General features: G+C 44.4%; 1 protein-coding gene across 4 annotated transcripts in view; it reads left to right on the top strand.

Moving 5' to 3' along the window:
- Positions 1 to 305: 305 nt before the first annotated feature.
- Positions 306 to 12,842, top strand: part of SLC1A3 (solute carrier family 1 member 3) — a gene marked incomplete at both ends in the record, with an annotated part of 73,289 nt that continues 60,752 nt past the window's right edge. For all 4 annotated transcript variants that reach the window (XM_080803354.1, XM_080803355.1, XM_080803353.1 and 1 more), the window contains one exon: positions 306 to 486. In XM_080803354.1, coding sequence (XP_080659480.1) covers positions 306 to 486 — 181 coding nt within the window. The remainder of the gene's footprint in view (positions 487 to 12,842) is intronic.

Here is a 12,842-nt window from a genome sequence, read left to right as displayed (position 1 = left end):
TGCTTGTATATTCTGAACTTACACACATTTCTCACACGTGGTCCAGTAAAATATGCATATCCCAGCCCAGCCCTGCAACCTGGCATTGTGGCTGTCTCTCTAGCCCTTGATTCCTCTTAGATGATGCAGTGTACCAACAGCTTGCCCTGTGTGGGGCCGCACTGATTTCTCACCCTGCAGGCTGTAACTCTTGTCTCTCCTCTCCCGGTTCTAGTTGTGTTCTTAACACCAAAGAGGTCTGGCTTTCCGGGTGTGATTCCGAGACACTGAAGTGCAAAGAAGAGACGCTCCTAGAGAAGTAAAATATGACTAAAAGCAATGGAGAAGAGCCCAGGCTGGGAGGCAGAATGGAGAGCTTCCAGCGAGGGGTTCGTAAGCGCACACTCTTGGCCAAAAGGAAAGTGCAGAACATCACAAAGGAGGATGTTAAAAGTTACCTATTTCGGAATGCTTTTGTGCTGCTCACTGTCACTGCAGTCATTGTGGGTAAGTTATTTGATAACAACCAAGAAAAAAAAAGAAAAGGATCTCATTTCTCTGGGGCATCTGGCTACCTGAGCATATTATCAGATGGACTGATTGTAGGTATTCAAAATAATAGTCCAGGCTTGCGTCTGAACTGGAAGACTTTTTTTCCTCCCATTAAATGACAGTCTGTTGGCATGTTTGGAGCAATGTATGGTAAACACATGGGAATCTGAAAGAAGCATCATTAGGCATTATGCAAATCAATTGATTGTGTGGAGAAGGGAAACAAATGTTTTCCCATCTCGTGTAAGGATGAAAGAGTGATAATTTAATCATTAGGCCTGAGCAGTTAAATAACAAAACAAGCAGGCATGCTAGAATTGGCCACAATGTAATCATTCTACGATGTCACTTTCACTTAAAACTAATTTATACAATTAGTACACCCAAAATGAGGTACGGGTTCCTAACAGTAATTCTCTTCTAACTGGTGCTGACTTGAAGCTGAGTATTGTGCCTAGAGGTAGAGGCTGAGTCTTTTCCGTGTCTGCACTCCCCCATCCAGTGACTGGAAAAAGTAAATTGAGAAAAATGTTGACACAGATCGTTTTCATTCATATCTTGCCATGAATAGCTATCCCTTTTATGAAACTTTTCAGCCTCTTACAAATGAAGCATTGTTGACAGCAGTCTGTGCTAATAAAACATTGTTCTGTTTGACTTATTGATATCTGAAATTATCGCTTATTGCTTATGGATGGCATTGATCCTAAGATAGAGCTGAAGAAACAGCTTACTTGGACTCTTTGACTGAACCAATATAGAAAACCCTAGGCTGGTAAATACATAAGCCAATGCCATTGTTGTAAAAACTATCTAACATAAATTTCTACTATGTGGCCCAAAAGGGGAAAGGGGTATTGTGTACAGTTTTAATCTCTACCTTGGAGTTTGCCAAGATCTCCATCAAATATAAAGAGGTTAAGACAATAAAAGCTAAGGAAGTTTTGTAGCATGTAAAAATAAGTAGAACTTTATCCCCAAAATTAGGATTCTTAAATTGTAGACAAACAGGAAGACAACAGAAGAATAGTTTGTCACAAGACTTTAGATATATTCCATTTCAGCTTCTTTGGCTCCTTTTAGTAATTGTTGGTGATTAATGACCGTTCAACTAATTTTGGAGATGTTCAAAGAGAAAAGGTCCTGATTGACTCAGGGAAGCAATGGCTTGCTTTAGTAGGTTCCCAGATTTGTTGTGGGTTTTGTTTTGTATTGTTTTATTTTAAGATGTTATGTATTTATTGGAGAGGGGGAGAGAGCACAAGCAGGGAGAGGAGCAGAGGGAGAAGCAGGCTCCCCACTGAGCAGAGAGCCCAGACTCAAGGCCCTATCCAGGACCCTGGGATCATGACCTAAGCCAAAGGCAGATGTTTAACCGACTGAGCCATCCAGGCGCCCCAGATTCCCAGATTTAAGCACATTCCTGGGGAAAGTATTTCAGCCCCGTGTCATTGTCTTGGAAGTTAAATGGTTAATGGTTAAATGGTTAATGGTTGAATGATTGAATGATAGTCATCAAGCCAAACAGTAGCTGCCAAATAATAATAGCAAATATTTATATAGTATTTTTCCAACTACTTTCTAGGTGTTTTGCCTGTATTAGCTTACTTAATCCTCAAACGAGTCTGTGAGTGAGCAGGTGGGTATGATTAGTATGATCTTTATTTTATAGATGAGAATAGTGAGCATGGAGAGATCAAGCAACTTGCCCATAGTCATGCAGATAGTAAATGCTAGAGCTGAAAGTCAGGCTCAGGCTATCCAGGCCAGAGCCCATTCTCTGAACCACTTTGCCATCCTGCCTTCCTGCTCTGTGAACTAGTTGGTGTTTTGCGAGAGATGCCGGAAGAGAAACATTGCGAAGTCTTCATAGAGACCAATTAGCAAACAATGCTAGATGCATTCCCATACCATTGTCATTTACTATATGATTTACCCAGTTAAATCAGCAGAAAACTTATAATTCTCCTACACATGATTAAGCCACATCCCTCTCCTTCATTGAACAAATATACTCATTTATCCTGCAATCCTACACCCTTAATAACAGAGCTCAGCGATACTGAAGTATGTTCGGAAAAGATGCAGAAACACTTGTTCAAAGCGGTGTTCTAAACACAAGAGTTCGATTTCTAGAACAGGAATGTTCCAGTTAAAGAATAGAGGAAGGGAAAGTAATAAAACCCGCACATGGGAGGCAGATTGGTGGAGAAGCAATTTCCTAAGTGATTACGAAGACAAATCTCTAATAGAAGGAAGATAATGCCAGGATTTAATAGTCCATTTTCTCTACGAGTTCTGGGATCCTTTCCTAGCCCAGTGAGGACTTTCCTAACATTTGTGAGAACCGCAATGAGTTGGCTGAGCCGGGGTAGATAACTTGGCAGGATGTCCTCATGGTTGGCTTTACTAATGGAAACTGAAGAGGTAGAAGTCACAAGAAGGCACAAACAAAGAAACACATAAAAAGAGCTCATTGACAGTCAGAGAGACCACTGAGTCTACACCAAAGACTTGGAAAGGCAAATAGACAACTTAGTAGCAAACAGACTAAGGAAAGAAGGAAGACTCCTTCAGTTATCTCTTGGTGTGTCTTCCATTGACAGCCCAGTGGAAACAAAGGCACCATTTAGCTTGTCACTGGGTACCATGTCTACATCAGCCCTAAAAGAATAAAAAGAACATGTCTGGACTTCAACTCTGTAATCCGTTTGCTGCAGCATAGGAAAAAAACTGGGAAGATGCTAGCAAAGAAGAAGAAAAGTTATTTTCCCCAAAGAGGAGATGAGAAGAACCAAATTCTTAGGTTTGAATCACTTTTAATTAAAAAAAAAAAAAGACTTAATGTCTAATGTCATTTCTAAGTGATGTCAAAGGCTGAATGCGCCATGCTCTTACAGAGCGACGTAACAGGGCGCAAATTAGCAACCTAAGAGAAGGCATTGCCAAGTGTTAAGTCCCTTTAAGAGGGTTCATTATTAAAGCATTAGATAAAGTGTCTCCCAGGGCTGTTGCAGACATCTGTCTGACAAAAACCACACTGAGGAGAGTGGTTACTATCTTTCTCCCTGCAGGAAGCACTTTCTCATTTCATACTGTGGTAAGTGGGATGAGAGTGCCTTCAGACACCTCGCTAAAAGAAAGGGAAAGTCCTTTGTTGTGCTCAAGTCACACAGAATGCCCATCTTTCCATGTCCAGGGAACGAATAGCACAGTAAAAAATGAAATCTCAGGCTAAAATTTTTTGCAGAAATGGGTCATAAGACCAGCTGCAAGGGGAAGGAAATTAAACAGCATCGCATAGACTCGGAGGGTGGTTTTACTTGAGGGAATTCCCGAACACAGAAACTAGCACCTTTCTCTGCGGTTTGTCTCTCACACACACACACACATGCACACACACACACCTTTTTCATTTGGGTTGTCCTTTATATGGGTTGAAGAAAAATTGGCGATTCTTCAGAAAAGAAAACATACTGACTAAATGTGTGTAAAGCATTTCCCATCATTCCCTAATACTCTTCAGCAATGAATGTCAGTTGCACTATAATTCAGTGACATCAGTGATATCTCTAAAGGATATACAAGAAACCGGCCATGTGGCTGCCTCTGGGATGGGAGCTGGGTGTTTGGTAATGGAATGGAAGGAATATTATTTTCCTTTATATGATTTGATGATTTGAATGCTTTTACCACATTCGTGTATTATATACTCTTATCTGTTGTCTGCTAAATAAATGTGTGGTTTTGTTTAAAGATTCAGGGCTATTCAGCAGTTTAACAAATACTGAATATTGGGTATCTGGCCTGTGCTATGCCTTAGGGAGTCTCGGCCCTTAGGTCTTTTAGTAGGAGAGATGGATAAAATGAGATGACAAAGGAATGGACAAGGTTCAGAGGTAGTAACAGGGAGTTTTTAAATTATCTCTAAACATTTTTAAGTGAGACCATATCATCCATATTGTTCCATATAATATATGGTTTTTGTGTTGATACTTTAGAGGTTCTGCTTTCTTATTAACACCCATGTTGGGGGTGGGCGCCTGGGTGGCTCAGCCAGTTAAGCATATGCCTTCGGCTCGGGTTCTGGTCCCAAGGTCCTGAGATCGAGCCCCACGTCGTCAGGCTCCTTGCTCAGCAGGGAGCCTGCTTCTCTCCCTCCTCTCCCTCTGCCCCCACAACTCATGCACTCTCTCTCACTCTCTATTTCAAATAAATAAATAAAATCTTAAAAAAAACAAAAACAAAAAAACATGTGGGTCCTAGATGTATCCTGTGGGGGAAAAGAGTGTGGGTGTGGCTTTTGATGAAAGGTATGCGAACTGTACGATATTTTTGAAAAGATTTTATTTATTCATTTGACAGACAGAGATCACAAGTAGGCAGGGAGGCAGGCAGAGAAAGAGAGGAGGAAGCAGGCTCCCTGCCAAGCAGAGAGCCCGATGCGGGGCTCCATCCCAGGACCCTGCGATCGTGACCTGAGCCGAAGGCAGAGGCTTTAACCCACTGAGCCACCCAGGCACCTCCAACTGTACGATTTAATAGCTGTATGATCCCAGAGCAGGCGTTGAGCTGCTCTGAGCCTTGGTCTCCTCATCTACCATAACACCTATTATATGCATCGCAGACCCTTACACTGTGTGCCAAGCACTGTTGTAAGTATTGTTAACACAGGAGCTCGGTTTAATTCTCAGAACAAGCCAGGGAGGGAGGTATTCTTACTCTCCTGTCACAGATAAGGAAGCCGCTCAGAAACTTCTCCTGCAGCTGATGCAGATTGACTGGGACTCAAATCGACCAATTGTGGTCCTCCGTTTAGACTCTTATGCACTCTTCTGAGAGCTGGTCCCTGCCCTCGGGACATGTCCCTTCCTATTTTATGACATCAATTAGCTAAGGGTGTGCCCTGACCCAAGGACAGGAGTGACGGAAAGGAGGGGTGACATTGGGACCGCAGTGCGCGAGGCAGCCCTGCGTTCGGTTGGCTGCTTGTCCCCGAGCATTAGTGGAAGAACCAGAGGGCAGGCCACTGCTCCGGTTTCTGACTTGGTGACTGCGGGTGCCAGTGCTACCAGTAGGGGTAGAATACAGGAAGAAGACTGTGGCAGGAATGGGAAAGGTGACTTCAGTTTTTTGGACGTGTTGATTTTAAGATGCGAATGCCACAACAGAGACAGAGTTCAACAGGCTCGCTCTGCAGGGAGATTTTGAAGGTATTTTGTGTTGAGACTGAACCAGGGTCTGTCTTCTAGTAGGTTCTGTCTTTGAGTTTTAAACAAATAATGATCGTGAAGCAGGTTGTCCTCCTGCTTAAGCTACTCCATAAGTGAGACTCTTCTCAGAACACTGTTAACTCCAAGGCCCTTCTCTGTGAATCTCCCAGAAATGCCATAATGGTACTGTGTGCCTTGTACACATACACACTATCTAGCCAAGTCAGTTAGTTCAGTCAGACAGCTTTAGTGATGTGGTTAGCCATCAGCTGCCGCACTGAAATGATGCGAAATGGGACCAAAGGGGCCGATGGCTGGAGTTAGGGGTGCAGGCCCCATGTGGCCCCCGTGTGGGCAGCCTCTCTGCTTACCAAGAGACGGGCATCTCCACACAGTTGAACAACAGGAATCCAAAGAATGGTGCAAGATTTCCAGGCTGGGATTTATGGTTTCTTCAACATCCCCCGGAAATGAGAAGAGAGAGAGGGAGCTTCTGGGGTAGGCCGTCCCCTGGTGCTGTAGAGCTCAGCTCCTGGGGCCAGAGGGCTGGGAGGGAAGGGGTTAGGCCTCATGAACTCAGAAGCCATGGATCCACCATGCCCTGCTCTGGAGAAGGGACACCAAGGTAGCGTGTAGGGACTGGTGATTTTCTTCTGCGTTGTTTTCTCCTCCAGGGAACAGAAATACAGAAAAAAAATGGTCAGGGACAGCAATAATAACTACCTGACATGTGCTCACGGCCCACTTGGATCCTGGCCCTCAATTTCATTCTCGAATAGCATTCCAGGGAGCTGCCTCCTGTCGTGGGGGTGTCGTCCAGGACAGTGTCGGGGAGTGGATCAGAGCTGTGGGATCTGGAGTCTGACAGTTTAGGTTTATGTCCTCAGTTGTGGAACTGAGCCTCGTTCCATATAAAATAGAATAATTGTAACACCTCTTTGCCAAGATTTATATTCCAGTCCCGCCACTTACAACCATGTAACCTTTAATAATTTCCTTGAGGTCTTGGCGGGTAGACTGTCCATAGAAACTGTAGACCCTTCGTCTTTTGCTTGCGTCTTTGCTGGAACACCAGGTGAAAATACACACTGATTTGATGATGCAGTCTGCTAGAGACCTGAGAGCCAGCGGGGTGGGGAAGATAGGCCCCCTGGTTGAGGTCTAGGAGAAGTGGCTTCTATTTCCTTGGCTAGAGAAGAGGGCCAAGAAGACTTGTAGGAAGAGATTTAGTGGTTGTAAAGGGCTTTCAAAGGCAGAGATGAAAGGCTGTAGTAAGTGATACTGTCATTATCTGTCCCTCACCCACCTGGCCTCCTGAGCCAAGCAGAAAGTAATCCCCCAGGGACAGCGCTTATCACAATACTGGCTGCTCAATGGAGGGCATGTGGGACAGTAGACCCTTCCCTCTGGCTAGGAGAGCTGCTGAGAAAATGTTTTCAATAAATGTTTTTTTTTTTTTTTTAATACACAATTTTGGTTCCTACCACTTGGGCCCAGTCTGATAGTTCCCCACCTCCCTGGTTTCTGCCTTTTCTCCAATGTTTTGGAGTCTACTGCCCATTACCTGCCACTCCTATCAAAGTCAGGATGGGCTAGCCAAGAGGTTCTGGAAATCTGGGAGGAGTGGTGCTCGTTCCTAAGAGAATTGGTACAGGGGTAGAGGACTTGATGTCACTCGAAGATTATCTCTGGATTTTACTTTGCTGTTTTCTTCCTGTTCGTTCAGATAATGAGCAAACCAAACAGGCAACTTCAAGTTTGTTTCTCTTTTAAGTAGGTTATCCAATAAGCAGGTGTGTTTGGAACACTTACCTGCAGTAATAAAACCTTGCATCGTTGAGGTGTTCCAGTTTACAGAGTTTGTCCCGTGCACTGTCTAGCAGAGCAAGTCCAGGGCCAGTCAGTCCTCCCGAGCAGTGGCCGCTGTTGTCCGGACTGCCCTCGAGAAACCACCGAGAGTCTGAAGGTCCTGACTATCGACCCGTCTCTGTCATCAACTCACTCACTTTATGATTCCGGACAAACCTCCCGGCCTCAGACTTCCTCACCAGCAGCTCACGTTTGGACTAATGCCTGCTTCCAACTCCAAAATTCTATCATTTAAAGTCTGACTTGCCTTCCTCTAAAGCAGAACATATGGAGTCAAACACACCTATGTTTTCTTTCCACTCCTTGACGCTGTACGATTGCAGGGAACTTTATCCTAAACCTTGATCTCCCGACTCGTCTAGTCAGTCTGTCCCATGCACAAGCAGCCACCTTCTCTCCCGTTAAATTCTTGAGGACCGTCATGTTCCTGCACTCTGGGTGGGGTAACCAGTGTTGGAGCCCACAGATGAGGCGTGCCCCTGCCGAAGGCACCTCTCCCCGGCAGTCTCCGGCCCATCCCTCATCAATCAGAGGAGAAAAGCTGCGAGCCTCTGTTTTTGCGATAGAGCCAACAAGGCAGGAAAGAGCCTACGCTTCCTGGAAAAGGCAACTGGAATTGAAGCACCATCGTCTCCAAGCCGTGCATTCCAGATGTTGGAACACTTGCTATTTATGGAACACTGGGTGCTACCATTCTTCAGCTGTTTGGTCTGGCAGGTGAGAGATGGCTCATTGCTGTGAGATGAGGAAACACAGCGCCGAGGGCACAAAAGTTTAGCCATTGTGTTCGCCCAGTATAAAAATGAAGAGTTTTGGGTCCAGCTTCTGCGCTAACAAAGTTGCCCAGCGCTTACTCCCTAACCCAAGAATAGGCCCATCGCTATGCCCGGTCGAGAGAGGTCCTCAAGTGGTTTTGAAGCCAAAAAGAGGAGAATAAAATCCCCAGTACCAGATAAAGGAAGATATTCCCTGGATGCATTAAGACAAGAGGGGGGAAAGTACTCCTTTTTCACTCTGTGTATCCTATCAAAGATTCAAAGGTAAATGGAGGAGCAGCAAGTTAAAAGGCACCCTTAAGTTTTGAATTTCAAGACTGAGTCCCCGTCTCCAGAAAGGGCACCTCCATTCTTCTTGTACCCCAAAGAGACTTCTCCAGTTCTCCAACCGTGATTCCAGGCCACAGCCCACTTCTGCTTCCCAGAGAGAAAACAATGGGCTATTAGTGAGAGACTCTCCATTCAGAATCTTGTAAGATGAAGCTCATTTGTCCCTAATGAGAGACGGACAATTGCTGCCCTTCTCGTCCTTTTAGACAAATGCATCCCTGGAAATTTCATCTTTAAAGCAAGTAAGGCCAAACCCCAGGGATCCATGTGCTTGCCGCTGCCTTCGGCTTGTTGTTGAATGTGAATGGTGAAAGATGGCTCGAGAAGGAAATTGTGAGTCTTTTAACAGACTGCCTATAACCAGGGCTGTCTTCTTTCTTTCTTTCTTTCTTTTTGTCCTCTTGGATTTGCTTTTTTAAGGCAAATGAAATAGCCATATAAAAAAGCTGAGATTCCGGGGACACCTGGGTCGCTCAGTCAGTTAAGGATCCGCCTTCAACTTGGGGCCTGGGATCGGGTCCCACATCCGGCTTCCTGCTCAGCGGGAGGTCTGCTTCTCCCTCTGCATGCCACTCCCCCTGCTTGTATGGTCTCTCTCTTTCACGTTCTCTCTTTCTGACAAATAAGTAAATAAAATCTTAAAAAAAAAAAAAAGCTGAGATTCCATAGACTTCCCAGGGCTTTTGTCAGTTTTGCCATTGAAATGCTTTGCACAGTAGGATGGATGATGAAGAAGCATGTTACCTTTGCCTAGTGGTTTACAAGGTGAATTTGCAGCTTTGGTGCGCTCGTTCCTCCAAGGGCTAATGCGTGGAAGCCGACGTAATCCTATGATGATTGAGTGCAAAGTTTTTTCAGATTCGCTTCCTTGTCTCCAGAAAAAAGAGAACTGTTTGATCAGAAAGTGATCCACTCACTAGAAATCTGAGCACAGCTAGTGACTTTCCTCTCCATGGCCCAAATTAAGTAAACTCATTGTTAAAGCAAATCAAAGCAAGGTTGAGGAGAAACTAACCCAGACCCAAAAGGTCTTTTTTCGAAAGATCCAACCATCTAGCAGAAGTAATGTAGATTGGAATTCAGTCAGATTTTTTTTTTGGTCCAGTTTCGTTTTCATTTATTTAACTAATCTCTACACCCAACGTGGGGCTCAAACTCATGACCCGGAGATCAAGAGTCACATGGTCCTCAGATGGAGCCAGGCAAACACCCTGAATTCAGTCAGATTTTTTTTTTTAAGTGAGCCAATTTTTTTGCTTATTTATTTTGTCATTTTATTTATGAAATATATTTACATTGCCCAAAATAAAAAGTTCAAAAGGATATAAATATCTTGTTATCAGTTTCTCGTGTGCCTTTAGAATTATTTTATGAGTATAAAAATAAGTACGGATCTGTCCCTTTTTTGCCATTTGTGTACAAATGCTGGCATAATGTATACAGCCTGCTTTATACCTTGCTTTTTTAAAGATTTTTTTTTTTGACAGAGAGTTCACAAGCAGGCAGAGAGCCAGGCAGAGAGAGAGGGAGAAGCAGGCTCCCTGCCGAGCAGGGCTCAATCTCAGGACCCTGAGATCATGACCTGAGCCCAAGGCAGAGGCTTAACCCACTGAGAATTAAATTCTTAACCCACTGAGCCACCCAGGTGCCCCTACACCTTTCTTTTTTAACTATACAATATACCTTGGACATGGTGCCTTATTTGCACATAAAGAGCCTCGTCTCTCTCTCCTGGGGGTGTGTTAGATGGGTGTACCATCATCTTTTTAAGCAATTCCCAATTGACGGGCACTTAGATTGTTTCCAACCCTTAGATATATTTGTTAAATGGTACAATGAGTAATCCTGTACAAAAGTTATTTTCCCCAGGTAAAGTGTATCTGTGGGATACGTCCCCAGAATTGTAATTGCATTTACAGTTTCTACTCACTCATAACACTATTTTATTTTTTACCAGAAAGGAATGCAACAGATACTAACGATCTTAATAGAATATTTTTTAAATGACAATGGATTGGACATTTGAAAGACCTGCAGGATTATCTGCAAATTTAAGTGCCATTTCACATAGCTTGTGTTAGTGCCATTTTAGGGAGAAAGCCGCAGGCTTTCAGAACTCCTGGGGTCCTTCTGACAGAGTTGTCTTCTCCGAGTTGCTTGCCATGTGGACGTGTCTGCATCAGTGACCCAGGGCTGGTTCCTCTGGGCACCACTAGTAGAACAAGGCTGGAGCAGGTATTTCCCACCTCCAGCAACAGGAAATACCAAAGCACAAAAGAATGAGCCAAGCCGGGGCCCAAATCGCTGAAGGATGTGGGAACAGAGGAGTGGGGGAGGGTTGAAAGGTTGCCTCCCACAGAGTAGCTTCTCTCCAGGAAATGCCTGGAAGTTTGGGGTGAAACCAAAGACCGGGAGCATCAGACCCCTTGGGCAGGTAAATTCACCATCATGCCCTTGCCCTTCTTGTAAAAATAAACTAATGGAACTTTATGCCACCGGCTTCAAGAGGCTTGCATGAGACGGACTTATGACTGCTCCAGCTTGGGCTACAAGCTAGCCAAGATCTAAAATAGAAACTAATATTTGGGCCCTCGAATAATTATTGCCTACCTGCCATACTGACTGTAACGGCCAAGTTGACAAAGCACTTTTTGACGTATTAAACAATGCCTTTCTTTGCCTTATCAAGGACCTTAGAACTCATGAGAAGAAACAAGATTCATAATAAAACAGCTAAGATTTATTTTATATATGTATATATATATATAGAGAGAGAGAGAGATGTTTATATATGGTTCTTTTAAACTCAAAACCTTTCCCCGAGAATATTAAAGTTCAAGAGGATTTTAGATACTGCCTATTCTGATCTATGCTTCCCATTTTGTGGACCAAAAAAAAAACAAAAAACAAAAAAAATTTTTCCCATTATGCTTCCCATTTTGTGGACCAAAAAAAAAAAAAACCAAAAAACAAAAAACTCCAAGGAGATGACATGATTTGAAGAGGTGAGCTGTGGACAGACCTCGGTTTGCAACCCCATTCTGCCAACATTAGGCACTGGCCCTGTCGTCTAGACCAAGCGGCTTCCTCTTTCAAGAGTTCGGTCTCCTCCTCTGTGAGAGGGTGGTATTAAATCCTGCAGGTTTGATATGAAGATTCAGTCTTTTAAGGCAGGTACCTACCAGCATCATTTGCTGGCAGCGTCAGACCCAGAGCCTCATCTCTGAAATCTCAGTCCATGATCTTTCTATAGCCTCACACCTGCTCTCCTTCATATTCATAAAAAAACAAGACTTGTGGGAGAAACCGGAATCAGGAGCTCTCACTCCTCCTTTGTGAATCTAAAAACCTACGCAATATGAGAAACCGTGGTTCGGTTGAGACCCAGTTTCACAAATCATGAGAGAGAAATCACGTGTTGGAGGAAGGGGGGTTCCTGTGGGTGGGCTACTAGGCTCACAGAACACGGTGGGGAACGGGATTTACTGTGAAGCACAAGCTACAGGTTTCCTCCAAATTCCTCCATTCGTAAATGCGTGCAGCCGCGAGGCAGGGGCGGCGGGGTGGGGGGGGGTGCTGCTGTTGGATGGGGCCGGTACAGTGGGCTCCATCATCTGAAAGAGAACTGAGCCATGCTGTGTGTTCATCAGCAGTATAATGAGCACCTACTATGTGTCAGGCACTTTTTCAGGGTCTTAAAATATGTCAGTGAACAAAAACAAATACCTCAGGAAAGAAAAACCTGGATCTCTTGGAGCTAACATTTGAGGCAGAGACAACAAGAGAAAGCAAGCACACAAAATTAGAAAAGTATATCGTGTTTTGGAGGGTGATAAGAACTCCTCCAACAAAGTCACCAGAGGGAGAAGAAAGTTCAGGGTGAGTGGCAGTAAGAGGACACTGGAACGAAGTCTGGAAGTAAACCTGGGAACTTCTGCAAAGAGTGTCCCCCGGCAGGAAGCAGAGCCAGTACCAGGCCCATGGGGGAGCAACCATGAGGAGGCAAAGGTTGAAAAGGGTGGGGGGGGGGGTGGCATGGTGGTTGTGTTCTGAATATGGTAAAGTGGGGGAAGCAGGCCAGGTGCAGCCATCACATGACTTTGGGCTTTTACCCGACATGATG

The sequence above is a fragment of the Martes martes genome, assembly GCF_963455335.1.
Source record: "Martes martes genome assembly, chromosome: 5".
Classification (NCBI taxonomy): domain Eukaryota; kingdom Metazoa; phylum Chordata; class Mammalia; order Carnivora; family Mustelidae; genus Martes; species Martes martes.
This window is presented reverse-complemented; position numbering and strand designations above follow the sequence as displayed.